This window comes from Lagopus leucura, unplaced genomic scaffold (assembly GCF_019238085.1).
Source record: "Lagopus leucura isolate 7727_CA_CO unplaced genomic scaffold, USGS_WTPT01 Super-Scaffold_100022, whole genome shotgun sequence".
In the NCBI taxonomy this organism is placed as follows: domain Eukaryota; kingdom Metazoa; phylum Chordata; class Aves; order Galliformes; family Phasianidae; genus Lagopus; species Lagopus leucura.
The window spans coordinates 8,644,195-8,668,031 of record NW_024962275.1 but is presented as its reverse complement, the minus strand read 5'-3'; the positions used below and the strand labels follow the sequence as shown (position 1 = coordinate 8,668,031).

The window sequence follows — 23,837 nt, the reverse complement described above, 5'->3', positions numbered from 1 at the left end:
CTGGTGTGAATTATGGCATGGTGTGCTGCAGCGTGAGCCGTGGGGCTCTGGAGGAGCCATGGAGCACTGAGGAGAAGTGAATGGCAAAAGGAGGAATGCTGCCTGATCTTGGCTGGTTCTTGCTCCCCCTGGTTTACTACCATCATTGCAGTCAATTTGTTGTACTTGCCTTTGAGGTGCAGTGATTTCTTCCCTACCTTATGATTTTTATGTATTACAGCTGTAATTCCGTGATCTGTCCTAACCTTGTGGTTGTAGGAAGGGAAGTTTGTCCAAGAGGAATCCAGCTCTGAGGCATACATAGCATCACCTCTGAGTGCAGTGCCACAGGGCAAACCCTTCAGGCTGTGACCGTGGATGTCTTCCAGCTGATAGAGGGAGATGTGTGCCCCTGCAAGGAAGGAGGCATTCACCTCTAGTTGCAATTCATACTGTCAGTGCTGGTTAGCCAGGCACGTCAGTGGAAAGACAGAAGCTGAAAGCTGCCTAAGTGTAAAGGGTAATTTATAAAATGACAAAAGCTAAATTAAAAAGCATTAAGCATTGAAGAAATGTGTTCTTAAGCATTATTTTAAGGTGTCCCAGACTCCAAATTTCTGTGCTTCAGTAGTTGGAGTGCTTTTGATGATTTCCAACCAGAAATAAACATTAGCAAGAGTTGATTACAGCCCTAACAACCTAGGTTCTACTTGGTGCTTGGCTCCATCCCAGCCGTGTTCTTGTTGGACACAGCAGAACCTGAGAAGTTTCTGCCCATAGAGATATGTTGGGTGCTGACCCTTGTGCCCTGGTAAATGCTTAGAATTAAGAAGTGGAGCCTTTTTACTTATCCTGCACTGAGGTGCATCCTGCATTTCTCCCGCATGCCCTCATCTCTGCTCCACATTACAGCCAGGGCATGTAACCTCTTACACAGAACTGTTATTTCTGTCATTGAAAGGGAGGTTTTCATTTTCTCCAGCACTTGCTCTCTCTCAGCTCTTGTTAATAGATATCTTGGGATCCCAGCAGAGCTGTCTGTGGAGCCCTGGTTACAGCAGCCCCCATGGTTGCCACTAGAGATGTCAGCCAAAGGCTCTGGAAGAAGAAACCAGGCTGTTCTGTCAGGAAAGCATGAACAGAAAGCCAGGCAGGGCCCACGAAAGATATAAGCAAAATACACAGCTACTGTTACTCTGAAACTACCCACCCCTGGTGGAGGGAGGCAGCCTTTGCTGTGGTAAGAGTGCTGACATCTACAGGAGATGCTCCTCATCTGCCATTAAAACAAGTTATGCAGAAGCCTGGCATCCAGGCAGACTGCAGGGTGCTGGTGGTGGGATAGGAATCATCCTTTCACATAGGGACCCAGAGGCTTCACTTGAAGAGCAGCAAGCTCTCTAGCCTCAATTCAGAGCCTTAGTTCTTCAGCTGCAAGCTGCAGTGTTCCTTTGGGAAGAGTTGAGGTGTCAAATTGAAGCATGTATGGCAGAGCTCTGTGGGGTCTTCTCCTTGGACGCCTTGCAAAGCTTCTGGATGTGGTCTGGGCCCCATCCCTGGGTGTCTGTGCCGGAGCAAGTGGGACCAGGTGGACCCAGAGATGCCTCCAGCCTCAGCCATGCTGTGGTTTTGTGCAGCGGGGTACCTGGCTCTGGGGCTTTTGTCCCTCATGCCAGGCACACGGAATGCTCTTGCAGACCACCTCAGCTGCAGGCTCAGGTCTGAGGAATCAGGAAAGCAAGATTTTCTCAAGTCTTGTTTCAGAATTGGATAGTGTTCCTTCTCCTAAACAAATGAAGCTGTGTAAGAAATGCCAACGTTACGACTGCATGATAGGTCTTGGTTTTATCTCCTTCATGCAGGTGTTTGCATGAATATGGAAGGAGGCGTAACGTAGACTTCTTTCCCTGTTCCTGTATCTTTGCTTAAAATGCTCTGAGATCTGTGATCATCAGAATATCTTCAGTGTGGAGAGGTCCCCCAATGCTCTTGTAGCCACACTTTGTGGATCCTCCCTCCCATGGCATTTGCAGCAGATGGGTTGTAATACTTGAGCAGCATCTGCTAGTCCTGCCCAGTTCCAGCGTCTTTGCAGAGCTGCTTGAGACAGTGAACTCACCAGGAGAAGGAAAAAAACCAAACACAACAGAACTGCTTGACAGTTGAGCCTTTCCTCTGGGACAGCACCAAAACATGCACCACAAATACCAAAGAGGGAGCACTGCTCAGCTTGTATTGATAGCTGCAGTCCAAACCCTTGCTTGGCTTTGGTTCCATCGAAGCTGTGCAGAGGAGGCTCAGTGCTGTGGTCTGAGAGCAGGAAGCTGCCCTCCCATCCAGATTTCCCAGCAGTGAGATATGAGCACAAGCATAGAAACCAATGAGAGCTCACCCCCAAGGAACAGAGCTTGTTGATTTTTATCCTGCCTGTGTTTAATAAATGTGTGAAGAACTTGGCTAGGCCATTCTTTTCATGTGTTATCCTGTTTGTTAGATAGGTTATGCTCCACACTTTGCTGCTATTTTACCCTGCAATATCTCAAGAAACTTCTGGGGTCATCTTGAAGATCAGCCTTGCAGGATGTTCCTATAGGTCATGCTGCAAGCTTAGTGCTGCCTTGGACTCCAGGCAGCTCTGGGTCTCAGCAGTACTGCTCTGCATCCTCTGCTGAAATGTCCCCTTGCTTCACCACCATGCAGTACAACTTGCAAGCCACATAGTCTGGAATAAGATTGCTCAGAGGACCCAGTCTTGTGTCCTGAACCTCTTTTTGTCTCTTGGGTTCTGGGATTTCAGGAAGTGAAGTGTGGAAGACAGTGAAAAATACTTCGTCCAGAAGGAAAAAAAATGGTTTTTTTTCTGCTTTGGTTCTGCATGAGGTATTTGAATAGGAAACAAACTGATGAGCGTAAGCACAGCACTGATGGGGTTTCTCCAGACATTTGTCTCAGCTCTGTCAGGATACCAACGCTGTTGCTTTGGTTTCTGTGTTAGGCACTGGTTTTAGTTTACATGCAGGGGTGCAGATTCAGTGACGTTAGGCTTTCCTGTGTTGCAGGATCTGTGGATTCCTTACTTCACGATCACAACTGACATCACTGCCTCAGCAATGAGGGTCCACACTGATGGTAAGTGTGCAGGCAGCTGCTCCTGCTGCAGTGTGTGGGAATGGTGGGGCACTTCAGCATCAGCCCTTGCCCCTGCAGCTCTCTGACCCTTTACATTTTTCTTTCCTTTTGTTTCTCCCTCCTCTGTTATTTGTTGAGCACCAAACTGTGGTTGTACACATAACAAGGAACAGAGCTGTGGGGAAGAAATGAACTGAGATGCTGAATTCACTGTTTAGAGAGCAAATGGGTCCGCTGGTGCCATTCTGTGCCCTTAAAACATTCTGTGAAGTGCAGGTGTATTAACAATAAATCAGAATGAATGCAACCAAAGCAATTTAAGATTCAAATTCTCCATAAATGAAGATGTATTCCCAATAAAGAGGCCTCCGGTGCCTGAAGCAGAAGCTGGGTTAGGCTGTCGTTTGTGTCCAGTCCTCTTTATTTCTCTGGTGGAAAATTAATTCAGTTTACAGTGACTAACCAGAGGAGAAAGATCTGAGCTGTCTGCTCTGCTGTCAGGATATGGTGGCAGCCCTGTGGGATATTTGCTTTAGCTTTTGTCTGGCTATTTAGGGTAATGGTGCAGTGAGTCAGGCATCAGCGAAGATGCTTCAAGCCTTCCAGGTGCCCCAGATATTTCTGTGGGTAGAGGAGAGGTTTCTGCTGCCACGTCTGTGATGTTCTATCTTTTGTGCTGGCTGTCCTTCAGTAGGGTTGTCCCTTCCTGCAGCCCAGATGTGGGCCACAGAGCCATGAAACCACACTGAACCCTGGGGCATTGGCAGCAAAGGACAACCAAGGAGGGCTAAGAGGGGCTAACCCAAGGGGGCTGAGGCACACAGGAGGGGATTTACCTTCTGTAGAGGTTATTCTTTTCCAGTTCCACAGCAGGTTAGGCCAGTGAAGTTCCAACTCACCTAAAGCTGCTGCTAATAAGACACAAGGCTGACAGTATTGACCTGTGCTAAGCAGTAGGAATGCTTAGGTCATAATTAGAGTGAGAACCATTATGTATTTTAAAAAAGCAAAAAGTCAATTGCTGGTTTACTGGGAAGAGTTGTTTGTTTGAAACACTGAGTAGTTAATTACTGAGAAGTGAGCCAACACTTCAGTTCTTGTTTATTTTTGATATTTTAAAGCTTCGGCTCTCAGACACGACTCAAGCATCTTTGGAAATGCAGCATCATCCAAATTCAGCTGTTGCAAATGTTACGAAGAGAAATCAGTAAATAAGAACCTTAAAGCAGAATGTCTTACAGGAAACAGAGCCAATCATTTTCTACTTGATTAAGCTTTGTTTATAACAGCTTAAAAGATGTCAACTTTCTTCTTTACAGCACTGTTAACAGAAATGTGCTCAGCAAAGATAAGATCTGAACCTGGTGCCAATATGTGGTGGTGAAGTGGAGATGTTTGCTTCTTGCAGAGCAGGGCAAGCAGAATTCCTGGGCTTCTGCAATCCGTATTTTTTATGTTCAGCTGCTGCTGAAAGCCTGTTTTCTGTGTATCTTTGTGGAACATAATGGCTTTAGCTGCACTTAATCTACTTATTCTTCCTATTCCTTTCTCCCTGGGAGAAGCCTTTTCCTTTCCTTACCAGTGTAAGCTCAACAAAGCACTAAAGATGATCCCTGCAGTCAGGCATATGCTGACATCTCCTTACAGGCCATGAATACGAGATGTGTCCTTAAAACCCTGTTTCCTAAGGCTTTTGCCTGGCCGTGGGTCCAAATGGCCTTTCTGATTTATTTTTTTCCTAGCCAGTGTTATGGTATAAAATATAGTAAACTGCTTTAATCACATCCTAACAGTATTGTCAGGAGCACCTCCATCTTCCGATCCTTGTAGTGAGTGTCAAGGCCGGCCCCAGCTCTGGCAGCACATGAGTGCTGTTGCTGCTCCGTTTCTCTCCTGCAGGCTCTCTGTGGAGGTACATCCGTGCCAGCATGTCTCTCTCTGGGTACATGCCCCCGCTCTGCGACCCGAAGGACGGGCACCTCCTGATGGATGGGGGTTACGTCAACAACCTGCCTGGTAGGTGCCCACGTGGGGTGGGGGAGGCTGCTGAGCACACACTGCAGCCTGCAGGACTGTTTCTCTCGTCGTTGCTTTCCAAAACAGCAAGGATCAACACTGCAGCCACCTTTAATCTCATGGTGGTTACCAGCAGTCGCTGTTTGCTTTCCTAGGTGTTTGTGTTACTGTGGCTTTATTAAGGCTGTTCCTTATTATGGACTATTTCCTGATACTCATATTCCAAACACATAATTCCAAGCTCATTTTGAATTTATTATAGTGCTCACTGCAAGGAGAGAGCAGAAATGAACTCAGGCACGTAGTCCTTGTTCCTTTTCAAAAAGTATCACATGAATAGCAAATGATTCTGAGAAAGCAAGAGTATTAATTGCTCGTTATTCAGCCTGGTGACTGTACTGGTAGAACATGCTGCATCAGAGCACTCGCTGGAGGACTGTTGGAAGTAAATGGTTGTTGGTATTGAAAGCAGCCAAGTAACATTTTTTTTTCTTTATTGTCCAGCTGTGAGTTTTAACTGTAATGTAGCCATAGAATTGAAACAGTATTTCAGTGGTTTTGTTAAATCAGATGCCAGTGTGTGTCTTGGAGGAGCTGGCGGGATGCATGAGCTGTGGAGCGGGGGCAGCCCCATGCCAGCGTGCGGCTCCTGTGCCAGATGTCAGCTTTGTCCTTGCTGCCAGAGGGGGTGGGGATGGTGGCTGAGCTGCGTGCCCAGAGCATGAGAGGTTTAGCTGGTCTTGGTTAGATGGAATCATCAAGGTTGGAAGAGATCGTCAAGTCCAACCATCAGCCAATCCCCACCATGCCCACTGACTGTGTCCCTCAGTGCCACGTCCATGAACGCCTCCAGGGACAGAGACTCCGCCGCTCCCTGGGCAGCTGTGCCAGTGCCTGGCTGCTCTTTCAGGGAAGAAATGTTTCCTAACACCCAACCTGAACCTTCCCTGGCACAACGTGAGCCCATCATCTCTCGTCCTATCGCTGTTACCTGGGAGCAGACACCAACCCCACCTCACACAGCCTCCTGTCAGCAATAGCAGAGCACTGCCATCTCCCCTGAGCTCCCCTTCCCCACACTGACCCATCCCAGCTCCCTCAGCTGCTCCCCATCACACCTGTGCTCCAGACCCCTCACAGCTCCATCCCATCTCTGGACACGCTGCAGGGCCTCCGTGTCTGCACTGCAGTGAGGGCCCAGCACCGAGCACAGCACTGAGCTGCGGCCCCACCAGTGCCGTACAGAGGGACGATGCCCTCCTGCTCCTGCTGGCTGCACTGCTGCTGACACAAGGCAGGTTGCCGTGGGCCTTCTTGGCCACCTGGGCACACTGCTGCTCACCTGCTGCCGCTGTCAGCTCACACCCACAGAGCCTTTTCCTCCGTGCAGCTTGCCAGCCGCTCTGCCCCAGTCCTGTAGTGCAGCATGGGGCTGTTCTGAGCAAAGCGCAGCGCTCGGCACCTGCTCTTGTTGAAGCTCATACAACTGCATTATTCTGCTCCCCATCTCTGCCTCTCAGTTCAGGGGAGTGAGTGCCCTGAGGATGGATAGCTGCTGGCGTGGGGCAGAGGTAGAACTGGGGTGTAGGACAGCTGATGTGGAGCGAGAGTGGAACCCAGAATGGACCAAGTTGTGTGAATTCACTTGTGCTTATTTGGGGTGCATTCTATGGCAGGCCTGTTGTCATGGGCAGGAAGCACTGGAAGGTAAGGTGAGTCATGAAGGCGACCATGATAGGAGAGATGTGTGGTGTTGTTGCATTCTGTGTACAGATCAGAGGAAATCCAAGTTAGAGACTACATCTGAGCATCCTAAATCGTTTAGGTGTTCAAACCCAACCTACATTTTCTGATCAGGGCGGTGTTTGCCTAAAAAAGCAGAAATAGAAATAACACAGAGTGGACCCCCACAGTTTTCCACTGACTTTGCTGTGTGTGATTGTGTAAGCAAAAGCATGAATTGCAAATTGAGATGCTGTTTCCACCTGTACATATTGGAAAGTGCACAAATTGTATATGCAAGTGACACAAAGAGGAAAAGATACAATAGACTGAACCAGCCCAGTAATATAAATCCAAGTTACAGAACAGATCTGATTAAAATGTGTATCTAAATTAAGCATATAAATTGGCTCTTCAAAGCTGTGGTTTTCCTACGCATAACTATTCTCGAAATTGCAACTATCTTGGACTCTGGGGGCGTGGAGGAAATATAAATGCACTGTGTGAGGTGTGTGTCCTTCTCTCCCCTCCTTTGGCACTTTCCTAAATTCTCGCCCATTTCCAAAGGCTGCAGCTAGTTCTCTTTCTACCGACCTTGAAGTGGGAGGTGTTGCTTCATTTCTCTCCTACTTTAAATATGAATCTTCCTCCTGGATCCAAAGCTTTTTGCAGACTGAAATCCTCCCAGCCTCTCCCTGCTGTCTGCTTCTTTTGCTGCTCCTTTTCTTCATTGTCTTCGCTCTGCAGGGTTTCACCTCTGCACTGCTGACTCCTCTTTACAGCCATCACTGCTTGTTTCCTCTCCAGGTCCCCCAGATCTTTGTTTCATGGGAATGCTTTCATGTTGCCCCCGGTTGCACCAGACCAGCTGTTTGTGCTGTGCTTCTCTTCTGCCTGCTTGCAGGTTTGCTGATGCCTTCACGTTGGTTCTGGTGCCAGAATGGTGCCAGAGTGAGTCAGGTCAGCCTGTCCTTCTGGGGAAAGCCTCCCCCACTGATGGGGTTCCCCAGGAGTTCAGTGGTGTGGCCTCACCCCGCAGTGAAGTGGGGGCTGTGTGCTGCACGCTGCGATCTCACAGTTGGAGTGGAGCAGGTGGGGCAGGAGTGTACCTGGGGAAATGGTGTTGTGACAGATGTGCTGCAAACGTTTACATCTGGAGCTGCTCAAGGAGATGCTCGCGGTGTGCGCCATGTCAGGTTCTGTCTTGAGCAGTGTGTATATAAGCTGTGTCTGTGCGGCGCTGGAGTTGACATCACTGTTGGAAGTGTACTGAGGTGACCTTTTCTTCCCCACTAGCTGATGTGGCGAGGTCCATGGGTGCTAAGGTGGTGATAGCCATTGATGTGGGGAGCCGGGATGAGACCAACCTCACCAACTATGGCGACTGCTTGTCTGGCTGGTGGCTGCTCTGGAAGAGGTGGAATCCACTGGCTGAGAAAGTCAAGGTACCGCAGACTGCACTGCAATATCACCTAGTTTTATGGGCAGAGCAGGAAGCTTTCTCTTGACTATTCAGGAACCTGTGGCAGATCAGATCATTTCTTGAATTTGAGCACATGCTTTTGGATGAAGCAAGACAGACAGTGCTGTGACACTGAGGAAACCATCACAGAAGAGGGGTAGAGCTCTGTCTGGGGAGGGGAGTGTGGGCTGCAGAGGCGGTGGATTTGGGAGAGCACGGAGACCTTTCCTGGTGGGTGGTTAGTTTTGATGAAGTCATAATTTACAGGCTTTACTTACGAAGTAATAACTTTGTCCAGTTCAGTGTTTGTATCCTAGCATCTCTGAGCTGCTGACTAAGGAGGTTTTAGCAGCAGGCACTAATTAACGTTACAACTGCTGCTCATATATACACACTGGGCTGCAGAGTATGATTTTTTTTCTAGCTGCATGCAGTCAGGCCAGCTCTATTGTAAATCCTTCTGCATTTCCTAAATTATCTGGCTTTGCAGTGCTGCCCCAAGGGAATGCTGTTTTTTTTCTTCTCCTAACTGCAGTTAACATGTTGCCTTGTGGCAATTGGAATTAAAATACTTGCTTCCCAAAGTCAGGGAAAATACTACAAACTGTGAGTACTGCTCTGTAATCACAAGTTTTTTCCTCTAATTACTCTCTTCTCTGAAAAGCTCTCATCTCCCCGAGAAGCAGCCTGGCTTCCCTTATGGAGGCAATGCAGCTGCTGAGTGCCGTGCTTTGTCTCAGCAGAGTTGGCCGTGCTGCTTCCAGCAAGTAGTGGGAACGTGTGGCTGCTGAAATAAAAGACCTTGGCTCCTCTTAGTAGTGCCCAGTGAAATGTTACGACTCTCCCTTCTTTAAATCTGTGGAACACTGGCGCGGGTCGTCCAGAGGGGCTGTGGAGAAGTCTCCACTTGTGGAGCTGCACCAAAACCCAGCTGATGTGGTCCTGCTCAGCTGACCCTGCCTGAGAAGGGGGCTTGGACCTGGCAATATTGAGAGGTCTGTCAAGCTCAGCGAGCCTGTGGTTCTGTGAGATCTCTGTCCTGGTTCGTAGAGGTCTGTTGAAGAACCACTGTGCCCCTCTCACCTGAGCTCACATCTTTCTTAAGTTACCACCCCTGTCTTGAAATGGAAGATTCTATTCAATCTTGCACTGCAGAAGCGTGTTTTGAAGGCAGTTCTCTTTCTGCTCTTGGCTGTGGGCACTCCATCCACACTGCTTGGGAAGCAGAGGGGCTGACGTCTGAAGCTTCAGCAGGCTTCTGCGTGCTTTTGGACTAAGTCTGATAGATAACTTGGTGCGTACAGAAGGAGCTCTGAAATTTCTGAATTAATCATGCTGGTGTCTGTCCTGGTTGGCAGGTGCCAAACATGGCAGAGATCCAAACACGGCTCGCCTACGTGTGCTGCGTGCGGCAGCTGGAGATGGTGAAGAGCAGCGACTACTGCGAGTACATCCGGCCCCCCATCGACCGCTACGGCACGCTGGATTTTGGGAAGTTCGATGAAATCTGTGTAAGTGCCCCTTGCTGAGGGCAGTTCCCCATCCCTGATGTTCTGCTCATTGTCCACGGCTCATGTCCACGGCTCATTAGTGCCTAAGCAGCGTGAGAGTAAGAGAATTGAGTCGGCACCGAGTGAGTAATTGACACTAAATAATACCTTGGAATGATATCATGACTGTGAGACTGGATTACCAGCAGAAATTGAGTTAGTAATTGTGATTATATAATAACCTGTAAGTGGATCAGTTCCCTCACTGTCCTGTGCCGGTTCTTACTCAGCTGCTTGTGAAACCTCCTTGGTGTCTGAGCTGCGTTGGGCAGTTGTGGTTTGTCAAATAGTGTCATTTCTCTTCCTTGATTATGGAGCTCGTTGTCACATGAAAGATTTGAAGAAGGCTACGGGGAAGCAGTGAATCATTGAAATGGAGGGCGACATACTGAAATATCCGACTTGGCTCACATTTCAACACTTCTATTAATAAAACATATCATCCATCTTTCCTCTACACCTGATAGCGTATCGGGAGAGTGGCCCCAATGTCAGTGGAAGGACACAGTGGGTGGGGGGTGGCACCAGGTTACGCAGCTTTGGGATTTGGTTCTGTTTGTTTACAAACTGGAAATCAGCACGGGAAGAACCGACTCCAAATGTGCAATTGAGGTGTCTTGGTGACAGAATCCAGCATTGCAAACCAAAACATTTCTGCCTGATTTGAGGGAATGGTAGCAATTTCAGCTCATTATCTCTTGTCAAGGAAGTTATTTTACTGTCTTTTTCCCTTCTTTGCTTCAGCTGTGCAAGTATTTTCCACGTTCAGGTGTTTCTGCATAGCTTTGCTCTCTTCTAGTCTGGGGAAAAAGACGAGACACCCGTTTTTGTTTAAGTAGATCTGTTTTGTGGATGTGCTGAGAAGCCACAATACTCATTAAGCTGCAGGTTGCTCTCCCTGCATTATTCCCTAATACTGTCCTATAAACACTAAGCAAAATCAGTAACACAATTAACCCTGCAGATTTGCATTTAAGAGAGTCCTTAGGACCAAAGAGCAGCTATTCAAAGCCATGGGCTGATTCTCCACTATCACCATTTTCCCAAGGCTGTCTGATGTCTCAGCTCTGGGTTAAGAGCTTGGTCTGCCAGTGGGGGACGTAAGACTTCCCTGATTCCAGTGCTCTTCTCTCATTGAGAAGAATGATGCTCCTGGCCCCTCAAAAACCCTGACAGACAGACAGGTCTGATGCATCACCACAGTAACAGTAAGCTGCCGAGCCCTTGTTCACTCTCTGTCTAATTTGATGGAGTTACAGGGAGTTGAAAACACCAGGCAACTCTTTCTCAGTGGAATAAAAGCTTGAGGAAAGTGCAGTTTGTCAAAGGTGTCAGTTTATGTGAGCGAGTTCTTGGCACACGATGCTGTAGGTGTGGGGGGGGCAGCACCTTCCTGGGTTTTGTTTCGTACACTGCAGCAAAGAAGGCTTTGGCTCTGGGGGAGATTTAAGCTGTGCTGACCTTTCAGAGCATCCTGGGCATTCCCTTATTGCTGCAGGCTATGAGGCAGTGGGTTGGTGGTTTTGTTGATTTTAATTTCAGCTGTGTACTTGGGTTTTACAGAAAATAGAAACGAGCAACATGTGGCTGCAATTCAGCTTGTTCAAAAGGACAGCAATCCCTTCTTCAGGAGCAAAATCTCTATTCTGTAGCTGCCTGTAGCAGTCAGGCTGCACGTCACTTCCCAAAGCTCAGGATCTTTTGGACACTTGGGCTGCCATAGATCTGTCAGGCCCTTTCTCCTGGGCAGTCACATCCAGCCTTGGCTGATAAGCCACAATCAATCAGAGGTAAATTCCACCCTAAGTTCTTGCCCTGCTTTGAATCCTGTCCAAAAAACAGATGGGAAACAATAGCAGCTGGGCCAGGGCTGCTTCCAGCACTGCGAGGCACAGTGCTGCCAGAGCTGGAAATAGAATTCAGGGCTCCCAACACCTGTTGCTCTGTCCTTTCAAGTTCATTCTTAAACACAGTTCCTATTGTCTGATTAGAAAAAAAAAGAAGAGCAAAACTTGGAGTAGTTGGCTTGTTTTTCCAGTTGTTTTCTTGCTAGTGACAATGCCACGATACTGTCCCAAGTGCCAGCTACTTCAGGCTTTTAAAGTGGTGGAACATGGAGTGTGTGGCTTTGCTGCTGTGCACATGGCCTTGTATCTGCTCCAGCAAGCCAGCTCTTGTATGCTTGGTGCTGTGTGGCGTAGCTCACTGAGGAGTGCTTGGCACCAGGAAGCCACAGGGACTCTTCTTTGCTAGATTTGATCCAAGAGGTGAAAAAGCACAAAGTGAGTGTTGGTGGAATGCTGTGCTTGAAGGATGTATGCATATATGTGCTGAGATGCTTGATGTTGCTGCTGTAAAAAATTGCTGTCAGGTGGCATATCATTCCATCCTACATGGAGAAATCAATGGTCCATTGGCTTCTAAGAATTAAAATAGCACTTTGCTTAATTGATCCCATTGATTGTTGGGCTGAGTAGTCTTCACAGCTAAAGGCTGGAAAGCACCAAAAATTGGATCCAGCCTTTATGGCAGACCTGTGGATTTCCAGCACTTATGTGGACGTGACATCATATTTGTGGTTTTTTTTTGCTGTTGTTATTGCCTACAACTTTGTTTTCACCTTTTTTCACCTCTTGATTCTTCTTTTTTCCCAGGAAGTGGGATATCAGCATGCGAAAACTGTATTTGGTGTCTGGTCCAGGACCGGCGTCCTTGACAAGATGCTACGAGACAGACAAGAGACCTACAAAACCAAAACTTCTGATGTGAGTGTTCAGTTTAATTGCACAGCTCTGCAAAAGCTATGTGATGCCACCAGAAGCTGGTCAGGGAGATGAAGGAGAATGATTGCCTCAAGTGCTGTCTTTTTGTGTGTGTGAGTGTGCACATATTAGTCAAAAAGTATTTCAGGCAGGAAGAGGTGCGATCAGTTTTTCAGAAACTTCTTTCCTGGAGCCATGGTGTGAAGAATGAGGTCCTGCACTTCTTGCATTGTCTGCTGCAAGTGTGACCAAAGTGTGCTCCACCTGAGTCCAGGTGGTTTTGATAGGTGCGTTTACAAAGAAATGCATCCACACAGCAGTCTCCATCCCTGCTGTCTCATGCAGACATCCACCCCCATCCTCACCAAACACAACAGTGTCTCTGAGGTTCCAAGAATGGATGTAGCCCTCTGTAGGTCAGCTCTCCTCTTGCTGTCTTGTTCTGGCAGATTACTGATGCTTTCTTTGTAACCCAGAAGTATTCACAACACAAAAATACTGGAAGGAAGGAGGCTGCTCACCCCATAACCAGCGCCTTATGACGCACAGCTCTGTATGTGGATATGTCCACCTCCTCTCCTCCCTTCTGGTGTGGGTCAGCAGCATGCAGGCACCAAATGCTGCTGGAGGAGTTGGTTCTTGCCCTGAGTGTTGCAGTGGAAGAGGTGACTGTGCCCCAGCAGGGGCTGGGGCAGAAGGATGGTGTGTGCAGGGCCACATTGCACCTATGGCATGGATGCACGTCTCAGAGTCATGTTGACTAGGCACAAGTAACCCCTTAAGAATCACTTTTTCATTTATTCTTGTTAGCAAACTTCAGGTTGTGCCTGGTTATTGTTCTCGGTACTGGAAACTGCCCTGCTGAGGCAGCAGCTTTCCCACCAGCTGTCCAGTGCTGGTTGCACAGGATGTGAATTGGGATCACTGGTATTGATTTCAGGCATTGCTCTTGGGTTTGTAATTCCAGGATTGAATTCTGCCTCTAGAGCTGTTGCAGTAACTGTGGGCTGCCTGAAAACTGTTACCAGCTTTTTGAGGACTTGGGAACTATATTATAATATATTGGCTTATTATCCTCACTTCCTTTGAATTCCTCTGATTCAAAACCCAACTTCTACAAAGGCTTCATGTTTTACCCAGTAATTCTTCTTTATTGTCTTTTAGAGATAGGGAAATTAGCAGTAGTATCGTAAGTGATTGCCAAAATGCATTGTAAGTGTAGTAAGCTTCAGCAAGGAGAGTCAGTAGAGGTGAAAAATGACATTAAGAGCTTGCAGCTCTTCCAGAGATCAGTGGCTGAGCACTTCAGCTGGAAGAGAAGTGGTGTGAGCAAGGGGAGAGGAAGGGTAAGCCTCGAAGCAATGGGCATTAGCCTAACAACAAGAAGTAGAGCTCAGTTTTTCAGACACCCACATCTGGCTTGTTGCCCTTAGATCCCCATTTGTCACCCGAGAGGGACGAGTGTTTGTAGGGTGTGTGAGTCACAAATGAAAATGGCTCTGCTGGGATAGCGAATGGCAGCCTCAGCTCTGCCCCTGCGAAGGAAGCTAAGTGATGGGGGGTGAGTGCTGATGCCTGCTACCATCAGGTTAATCCCACCCTGCTGATGGGCAGGGTGGTGCCTGAGGTTTGTGAGAAATGAGCAGCTGATCAGAGTAGCCTGAGGAGTACCAGAGCTTGCTGCCTTCACTGGGAAGATGAGCTGGGCTTGGAGATGTGTTGGTGTGAGCTGTGCAGGAGGGATCTCCATCCTGCCTCTGAGCCCGTGTTCAGCTGGGCACGTGCTGCTGTGTGTGTGAGTAGGCAGAAGAAGTCAAGGGAGAGAAAACTGTGCGTGTCCATCAGAAATGGCTGTGTCCTATTTCATCCTCTGACTTTTATCACCAGCTGGTAACAAGCTTGAACATCTTCGCTGCTGTTAACAAATGTACCTTTCCAAGGCTTCTTTAAAAATTGCCCATGAGATGGGATGCAATCATTCAGGCTGATATTTCAGTCAAGTTACAGTATTACAGCTGTGCATCATGCAGGATTTTGTACATTCATCATCATCTCCCCTGTTGTTTTTTATGGCACTTGCACTGCCAAGTAGGTCATGCAGTGCTTGTAGACAGAGCCTGGCGTTGCGTTTCCGTGTGAGCATTTTGTAACGAGGCAGGAAGCGCTGATTGCTGGGGCACCAAAATGGGGTAAATGCAGAGGTGTGAGGATGGCTGACCAGTAGGCTGTCAGCTCACTTTGCTCCCCGGCCTGGTGCTGGGCTGTGGGCTGTGTTCTGAGCGCCTCGAAAGCCGTCTGCCTGTCTTGGAGTCAAAGAGGCGTTTGAATCTGACTTTTGTTTTAGTAGATTAATTTCTGCGAAATAACAAGAATTGAAGGCTCCCACCGGGGTGCTTTGCTTTTTTTCCTTAGTTCTTTAGAGTCACTTAAGTCCTTTATCTCTGCTGTCTTCCAGGGATAACTGCTGATATTTTTAACTTGCTTTCATTAGCAAAGGTTTTGATCTATGTTTTACTTCTTCAGCTATTTCGGGAGCATTCAGCATCTTGGAGCGTTTGGCTCGGCTGCTTTTCATCTCGATTCCATGTTGCAAGCATTGAATTTTTACTTAATCTCTGGATATTTAAGCATTTAGATACTTCTGACTTTCATCATTCAGTTGCTATTTATCTCTCCTTAAAATGCAAATACCGAAGTCGTGAACAACAGCAGCCTTACATAAAGTTCATGTGAACAGCCCCAATTCTTCCCAGTGCAGAGCAGTGCAGCACCACTAATTGGGTCTCTTTGGGGAAGTTTTGTCTATTGAAATGTTATTCATAGTCGAAGCTAAATATACTCCAGCAGACTACAATAGTAACTGTCTCTATGCTCTCACTTATTTAATAAAGATTATGCTGAAGAGAATACTTTCTCCCTTCTAGGAGAAAATACTATTGGGGAAGTTGGAGAGTAGGATTCAAATGAATCTGAGGTGCTTCTTTTCCTTGCGTTAACTGATGGGAGAGTGATCTTGTCCTTAAAAGTGTTGGGGGAAGTGGTCCAGCATTGCATTCCAGTTCGCAAGGCATCAGATGAGCATGGACGGTCACCTGGTTTCCCACCAGCGCAGTTCCAGTCTGCGCACAAGGCCTTTGGGCTCAGTGTGTTGGCGTGGTGAGTCCTCACCTCAGGCTGAGGTGATTGCTTCGTGTGCTCTGTGGGCACTACGTGAGGATAGGGATGCTGTTGTCCTCTCATCTTGGGGAACGGCCATCTGCAGGCTCTGTGCTGGGACCATTCAGGTCGCGTATTCATGGGAAGCAGGACTGACTCACCCTTCTGCTGGCTCCTTCATGGTCAGACCTTATTCTGAGCGTCTGTACTTCTTTATATTATAAAAAGCGTGTCCTAAGCTACCACTGTTTCATTTCATGCTGCTGTTTTTTAATTCCGTTTGGGCCTTTCTCTGTCCACTGCAGCCAGCAGCTGTTTGTCCCGGATCCGCACCCTGCTCTGGCTGTACTAAATCACATCAGAAGTTGCTTATGGATTAGAGGGCAACTGAGAGCAATCTGCTGCAGCTGTAATGGGCTTCTGCTGTGACCCTGCGGGGGCTGTGTTGTGATTCACAGTGCCGATGCTTTTGCCAGAAGAGCAAAGAGTTGCTCACAAAAACGCTGTGTGAGGGGGCTGCTCTAGCTGGAAGCACGTGGGCAGTCCCTCACAGTGACTCCTGGCAGCCCGGTGCCCATCGGGAGCCTCCTGCCAGCTCCTCTCCTCTGGGCAGGCTGCTGTTGTGCTAATGAAACAGATTGGTTTTGAAGATAGGCAGACTGTTCGGGTTTCCACCTGGTCACCTCGTGCCCGTCCCAAGGGTGTGGGAAGGCCAGAATGGTCCTGAAATGCCTAACCTGGGTCTTATGAAAAGAGAAACAGGCATCTCTTTGAAATAGAGAATGCTCAAGCCACTGCTTGGGTGAGACAGTGAAAATAGAAAGGGTTTATTGCAAAGAGGAATTACAGTGCAGAGCATTCCCCCTGCAAGTGGACCTCTCACCTTGGGCTCCTGCTCACTGCAGCACCTCCAGCCCCTGCATTGCCCTGAGTATTGGGCTCCCCTGCCAGCTCCTGGTCCCTCCATTCTGAGCTTTGCTTGCACTGCTCCCATGGCTCTGCAGAGCCTTCTCCTTCCCACCAGGCTCCTTAAGGAAGGAGAAATCTGCTTGGGGGCTGCAGCTGGTCCAGCAGCTCCCTTTGACAGAGTAACACAGAGTGGTGGTGAACAACCAAGTACCAGGAGCACTGTCTGTTGCAGAGCCCAGACCTTCCAGTTCTTGTCTTTGTAGCCCTTTGTATAGTTTCTGTCACGGAGAGCCATGACAGTTTCCTACATTTTTAGTGAGGTTTCATACTGCATGGATGGAGAAGGGCTGGTTGTACCTTGTCCCCACGCCTGCTTGCCCTTGGGAAGCCCATCTGCAGCACAGCTCTGCTGCAGGGTCACTGTCCAGTGAATTACCAGTGAGTAATGAGGGAGGAATCATGGCAGATGTATGTCTGGAACTTTGTCTGTTCAGTATCACTTATGCACGGTCTTGAATTGGGTGTTCTGTGGACAGTTGCTAACATACCTGAACCTTAATGCTGTGTTTCAGAACGTGACCTATCCCAGCACCTCTTTCACGGATCTGGCAGAAATTGTGTCCAGGATTGAGCCAGTGAAAGCTGCCGTGGCTGATGGTGAGTGCAGAGATGTGTGGGTTCCTGGTGGATGTGTGCCCTATTCCAGTTACCCTCATTTGACCGAAAGAAAACACGTGTCAACTTGTGCAAAGACAGACTTCAGTTCCTCCTTGTGCTGCCTGTGTGCCCTGCTGGCTTCACTCTTTGGTCTGTGTCCTTTAGAAAAAGGAGGAGGGCGGCTTAAAGCAAGGCTGCTTCGTGCTGCCTTGAATCAGACCCAGAGTGACTCATGGGCTCAGCTGCCATATGCACGCCCCTATTAGGAGAGCACTGATGGGCTAATGAGGAACAGATAATGGCCCTGCGTTTTTACATGGTGAGTCCTGAGTGCTTTGAGCCTCAGATGTGCACTGCAGAGCACACAGAACCAGAACCCAGGGCTGACTTAACAGCATCAGGCTCCAGAGCCCAAAATCTCTGAGTGTTTCACCAGGGCTGGAGCTTTTTATAATCAGTCTCTCCCTTTCCTCCTGATTCTTGCTCTTGCAGAGAGAAATCTAAAGTTAGCAGTCCTCCCATCTGTGACTGCTTGTAGAGATGTCCCCCTGGTAATTTGAAATGCTAATTGCAATCGTATGTCTGATGAAGAAAATATTAATGCAGTGTCTGAAGCAGGTGCTGTAAGGTTGAAGAGTTCATGTCATATGGTTATTGAAGGCATCAGCACTGAGAGCTGCGGGGATGGGCTTCCACTTAGAGTTGGGTTGTTGGCCCTGTTAGGAAGGTTTCCTTTTTGCTGGGTGAAGTCATTAAATGTGAGTAATGAAAAGCAGACGTGGCAAATTTTGGCCTAACCAAGGAGCTATGCTTGGGGTATTTGGGACACAAGGGGCTGTTGCCATGTGGTCCTCACAGCGGGATCTGTTGATTGCAAACCCCGTAGTAGGGGGAGGATGGCATGGGGAGCTGTGCATGTGGCAGCAGGTGTGGAAGGACGTTCTGTGTTTATGTTGTGGACATCATGTGCTCCCTGAAGGAACCCTGCCTGGCTTTTGGGGGTGTGAGGGTGTCCCTGTGAGCGTGGCACTGCCTGGTGCCTGAGGCGATGTCCTGCAGCTCAGAGGCAGAGCGGCTGCCTCCCCAGTGGCTGTGGGCAGTTCTGTGCATGTGCTGCCCTGAGCCTTGGGGTTTGCTGCTGTATTGGTGTGTCTGCTGCTGTCCTGTGCTTCCTGGGAGCCTGGGTGGGAACTGCCACTGGCAGACAAGGAGCAATTGGGTTTTCTTTCTACAACTGCAGAATGGCTTGTATTGATTTGGACTGGATTGGACTGGAAGGGACCCTGAAGATCACCTAGTTTCAGCCTTTTCCTGACTGGGATCTCAGTCCTCAGGGATTCAGGCAGGCCCGGCCCATCCTGGCAGCATACAGCAGGTCTTAGGCTGGATAAAGGAATTCTGTCAACAATTCTGTTCTAAAGAAAGATAACGAAGAAGAAACTTCAATGCCTTTTCTCTGAGGAAGACACTGCTTTAGATCTGGAGGCTTTGCTGGTCAGGGACTCTTCACCCTTTTTGCTGCCACTTCTCCCCTTCCACTGCACTTTGTAGTCATTGGAATGATGTGAAGTTTTCACTCTTGAGCAAACTGAGGAAAATGATTAAAGCAGTTTAAAAAGCAGTGGAGGAAGTGAAGGAGATGGTCCATCAGGAGGAGGTGAGCTGGGGAAGCCACGGGAAGCCCTGCATGGGACCCAGAGGTGTCCATGCACTGCGAGCACGTGGAAAAGCACACACAGAACAGCAGCTGAGACACAGCAGTAGGTGTGGCTGTGTTTGTTCAGCATCACAACGCCTCAGAGGAGCACTTACTTGATTGGGACTTTTCTGTAATTGCATTTTACAGAGCCTTGGCCAGCAGAGCACAGGGGCTGAGCCGTGGCCATGGTTGCGCTCCCACCTGCAGAGGTTTTCTGAGGACGGAGTCGCATGGGCTGCCAGGCATCTCCCACAGCAGCTTTCATTGCTCATTTTCCAAAGCAGTAATGCTTCAGGCCAGCCCCATAGCCACATTTCCTGGGGTGAGGTAAGGTAGCACGCTCACTGCGTGCAGTGACGGAATGAGAGCACGTCCTGTAACAGCAGCAGCCACGTGGGAGAAATACCTGGGGAGAAAGAAACCCTGCTCTCGGTTTGAAATGCCTGGTTCTGCAATACAGCTGAAGCAGGAGGCATCCCAAAATGCCTCAGGAAAGGCAGTTATCAGGCTCTAGGTTGCCCTCTGCATCTTTGCTCCTTAAAAAAAAGTACTTACATCAAAAAGCAGTAATGTACCCTGCATTGGGATGAGCTACTGGATTCCCCCAAATTTACATTGAAGCCTATGGGTTATTGAAACAGCCACGCAGTGCTCTTTTTCTTCACATGTGGTGTGCTGCCTTTCCATGTGTGCGTGGTGCCCCAGTGATGGTAGGTCTGGGGCCACTAGAGTGCAACCTCCTTGTTGGCTCTGTGAGGTCAGGATCATCACCTTTTGGTGATGGCAGCAGCTAGCCTGCTACTGAGTCCTTTAAATAGAATAAATGTCAGCAATTGCTTGCTGTTGTGACAGCCTTGCCCATGTCTGCCTATTCTCTGCCTGATAACTTCAGATCATTTGGAACTGAAGTGTTCGGTGTGCTGAAGGGCAGTGAAGCCGTGGTCCCACTGGGTGCTCCTGGGTGGCGTGAACAGGCAGAGCCAGTCAGAGCAGGAGCAGTCATCTCCTGAGCCCCAGGTTCAGTCTCAAAAGGGGCAATGGATGATGTCTGAGAGGGGGACAAGTCCTGTCCTCAGGTGTCAGACACAGCGTGAGGGGGTGGGAAGGGACGGGGCCTGTCTTCTTCCTCAGTCTCCACATAAAGCCCTGCTGAATGCTGAACAGTGTTTGGAAAATACAGACTGGGGCTTGATTCCATCAGTTTTAATGGAGCTGTAAAACCACAAGTATTGTTTGTGCTGTCTGTTGTTGTTCAGGGGAATGCCTGTTTCTCCAGTGGGTTTTTATCAAAGGTTATCAGCAGTGTTTTCAGTATGAGCTCACGAAGATTCTCTGATCCACAGGAAAAAAAAAGTGGCCAAATGCCTTTCATTCTAATGATCTAGCAGTTGGTTGTGGTTGGTCGTGTTAGAAGGAAATGCTGTGGAACAGACTGTGCTGTTGTCTTCAGCGCGGAGCAGATGCTATTGACTGTTCCCCAAAGAAATACTTAATCAAGAATCCAGTTCAAATACGAGCCACTTGTCTCAGTGCTGAGCTGAAAAAGTGAAAAAGCAGCTCAAAGCGCACCTGAATTCATGACAGTGGCACAAAGCTTAGTGTGAAAACTGCCATTTTAATGCATTAAATTGCCTTCTGAATAACTGAGTGCCTCAACAACTCAGTTGTGAACTGTGCAAATGGAAGGTTTTCCTTTGCAACGTGTTTCATTTGGCTTCAGCATGGAAGGTGTTCCACAACCACAGCACGGTATAGGAGGGGAATGAGTTGAAAAGAGGAAAGCAGCAGCAAAGGCCAACAAGGACGCGTGAAAAGTGGCAGCATTTTTGGGGACAGGGCCGCATCATCTTGTTTTTAACTCAGGCACAGGAGCTGCTGCTCAGGTCTGAATAGCAGCAGTGCTGCTTAAGGTCAGGTGAAGGCACTGGTCAGGTTTTTGAGCTTCCCTCGATGATGTTCATCTGCTGGATCACCAGAGAGAGAGGCAATTGTGCCCTGCGGGAAGGAGGGAGTGTAAATGTCACTGTTCCCTGTGGAGCAGAGGCTGTGAGATCTGTAATTATCATCTCTGTGGTGGTAAGGGGTTGGCAATACGAAGAGCTGGTCCTGTGCTTGCAAGTCTGTGTTGCCAGTGAGTCGGTGACAGCATGTCCAGGGGAGGCAGGGCTTGTAGCTCTGAGGTGTGTCTTTAGAGGCATTCTGCAGGTGTGGAGTGAGCGGGGAGAGATAGCAAGTCCCCCATGGGAAGCACTCACCAGGAAGTGGGAGCATCTCCCATTGACTGTGCTTGGTCCCATCAGCCAGTGCCCACCGAACTGGCAGAGGCAGTTTGGATCTCACTGCTCCTGCTCCAGGCTCTTTAGATTCTGGAGGGCTGCAGGCCAGCAGCTCATGTACAGGACGTGCTGTGGTCAGGCTGGAGAGCTGACGGATGTTCGAGCAGTCGAGCTCACTGAGCTGCTCAGAACTGGCCAGCAGTCACCGCGTGCTGCTCTGCTGCTCAGAGGCAGCTATCCTTCATTCCTCTTCCACTTTCTCTGCCTCTCTGAATGCTGCTTAAACCCATGTTTTTTTCTCTCCTCTCTCTTTAGATGAGTCAGACTACCAGACTGAGTACGAGGAAGAAGTTCTGGACAACCAGAAGGATGATTATATTCATTTCATACGGAACCAGGCTGAAGACGAAACTGACTCGGTACGAAGTGCCCTGGAAATGGGCTGTTGCTGCATCTTTGCTGGCATGAGCTAGAAGAGTCAGGATGACTGGGGATGCTGCTTTCTCCAGGTTGGAGGAGAGGAGGCAAAGAGGGCATCTGCTGTCTTCTGCTACCTGTAGCTGAGTGCTACTGAGAAGGTGTCCAAGATGCTCAGGAAAAAGTCAAGGGGTGGCAGACAGGGCTTGCAGTCAGGGAAGTCTTGACTCAATACAAGGACACTGCACAGTAAGCACACCTGTGTATTGCAAGGGGTGTGCAGATGAGTGTGAGATGCTGAAAACTCCATCCTTGCAGATACCCTCCTGAAAAGTAAATAAGTCTCTGAACGACCTGATCTGCATTAAAGTTAGCGCTGTATGAGTAGGAAATCATACTGTATCTTCCAGAGGTGCCTTACACCTCAGCTATTAATGCTGTGGGAGCTCAGGTCCACCCTGGGAAAAACCTGTCGTGCAGCCTCACTTCTTGTGGTGCTGCCTGTAGCCCGAGCAGCAGAGCTCCCTCACAGAGATGTCTCCTTACTCCAGGTTGAGCAGCTGGCAGGCTTGAAAGCTGAAGCTGCCTGTTGTGTTGGAGCGAGAGCTTTCCAGTGGGAGCGTGTGAATGGTTTGGGCAGCTGCCAGTCTGAGGATGTGAGAGGGCTGCAATGTTGTGAGGAGGGAGCTGGAGTGATGGTGTGAAGGGTTTTGTTTACTGGGCTGATCTCTGGTGGGTAATGGTTGGTGGACAAAAATGAGACAGAGGAACAGAGGGCAGATTTTAACCAGCTCAAAGATGATGCTGAAAAATGAGACTGTGCCTTTTTGCTCCTTCAGGATGAAGATGTGCAGATAAGAAAGCGCAAGAATCTCCCAAACACAGACTGCCAGGCAAGCAGCACGGGAGAGCCAGCCTAGCACCGAGTGCAACAGCTGCATCTTGTTTGTATTTACATACATTAAAAAAAGAAAACATCTAGATGAGATTAAGCAAGCTTTCGCCTTTCTCCAGGCAGGGTGTGTGGCATCCAGCTGCCAGCACAAAGCACCAGCTCTGGGCTGTGCTGGCACAATGGCTGGTCCTTCATCACTCTGGGACTGGCAGAGTGGGAACATGCTGGGGACGTGCAGTCCGTGCTGCCTTTGGCTGCTGTGTGTTTTAGTTACTGGTTTTTACTGCGAGGCCCAAAGGATCATTGAACGTCGTCCTCCCGTGTCCCTTGATGAAAGGCTCCATGCAGCTGCATTGGAGAGAGGAGGGGATTTGCAGAGCATCACTGCTTACTTTTCACATGAATCAGGTAACTGTAATTAACTCCTCAGTGAGTTGCAGTCAGGTACCTGGGAGCAGTGCTCTGACTGGAGCCACTCTGAATGTATTTAACTTCCAATCTCAAGCCAAGAAATCAATTAACGTGAACACTAGCTATGAAGCGTGTATCCTTAAGCCATCAACAGAACATTTACAGACAAATCGTAGTGCTGACTTTTGCCAGGCAACTCTGGAGTCCCTGCTTGGCTGTATTTGCCCTGGCAAATAAAGTTATTCTGCTGGATTTAAATGCCTGTGTGGTTGTTGGCAGGTTTCTCTCTGTGGGACCCAATGCCAGTCAGGTTATGTTAAGAGTTGGTATTCTGACTTCTGGTTTTGAGCACAGAAAGCTGCCAGAATGTGAGGAAGCTCAGCATCCCCACTCCCTCCATTGTGCTGGTGAATGTGCAGCCCTCATTCGGGACAGCAGCTCCTCTGTCACAAAAAATGACAGCAGGTTGTTTCCTGCTATTGAAAGGAATGCGTTTTTTCAAATAAAACTCTAAATGGCTTTTGAGGTGGAGGTGGAGTTGGGGATAATTCTGGTTGAGATCGGTGGTGCTCATATCTGTTAGAGGAAAGGCTCCTCTGATGGTGGCGGCCTGGGACGGATGGGAAGCACATGGGGGTCTGCACCTTGCAGCTGTTACAGAAGGGGCGTTTGCTTTGTAACTGCACAGCAGTTCTGAGCAGTGGAAGAGGAGCATGTTCTGCTCAGCTGAGCTTTGCTCTTCTGAAGAGGGGATGCAAAAGAGATGCAAGTCCCTCCAACATCTGCACTGATAGGTG

The 23,837-nt window shown here is 48.7% G+C and overlaps 1 protein-coding gene across 1 annotated transcript in view; it reads left to right on the top strand.

Annotated features, from left to right (window-relative positions):
- Positions 1-23,298, top strand: part of PNPLA7 (patatin like phospholipase domain containing 7) — a 118,543-nt gene extending 95,245 nt beyond the window's left edge. Inside the window, exons 29-36 of the mRNA XM_042878729.1 lie at positions 3,039-3,108; positions 5,008-5,124; positions 8,143-8,291; positions 9,667-9,819; positions 12,513-12,623; positions 17,258-17,342; positions 21,633-21,736; positions 22,574-23,298. Coding sequence (XP_042734663.1) covers positions 3,039-3,108; positions 5,008-5,124; positions 8,143-8,291; positions 9,667-9,819; positions 12,513-12,623; positions 17,258-17,342; positions 21,633-21,736; positions 22,574-22,654 — 870 coding nt within the window. The 3' untranslated portion in view covers positions 22,655-23,298. The remainder of the gene's footprint in view (positions 1-3,038; positions 3,109-5,007; positions 5,125-8,142; positions 8,292-9,666; positions 9,820-12,512; positions 12,624-17,257; positions 17,343-21,632; positions 21,737-22,573) is intronic.
- The last annotated feature ends 539 nt before the right edge of the window (positions 23,299-23,837 follow it).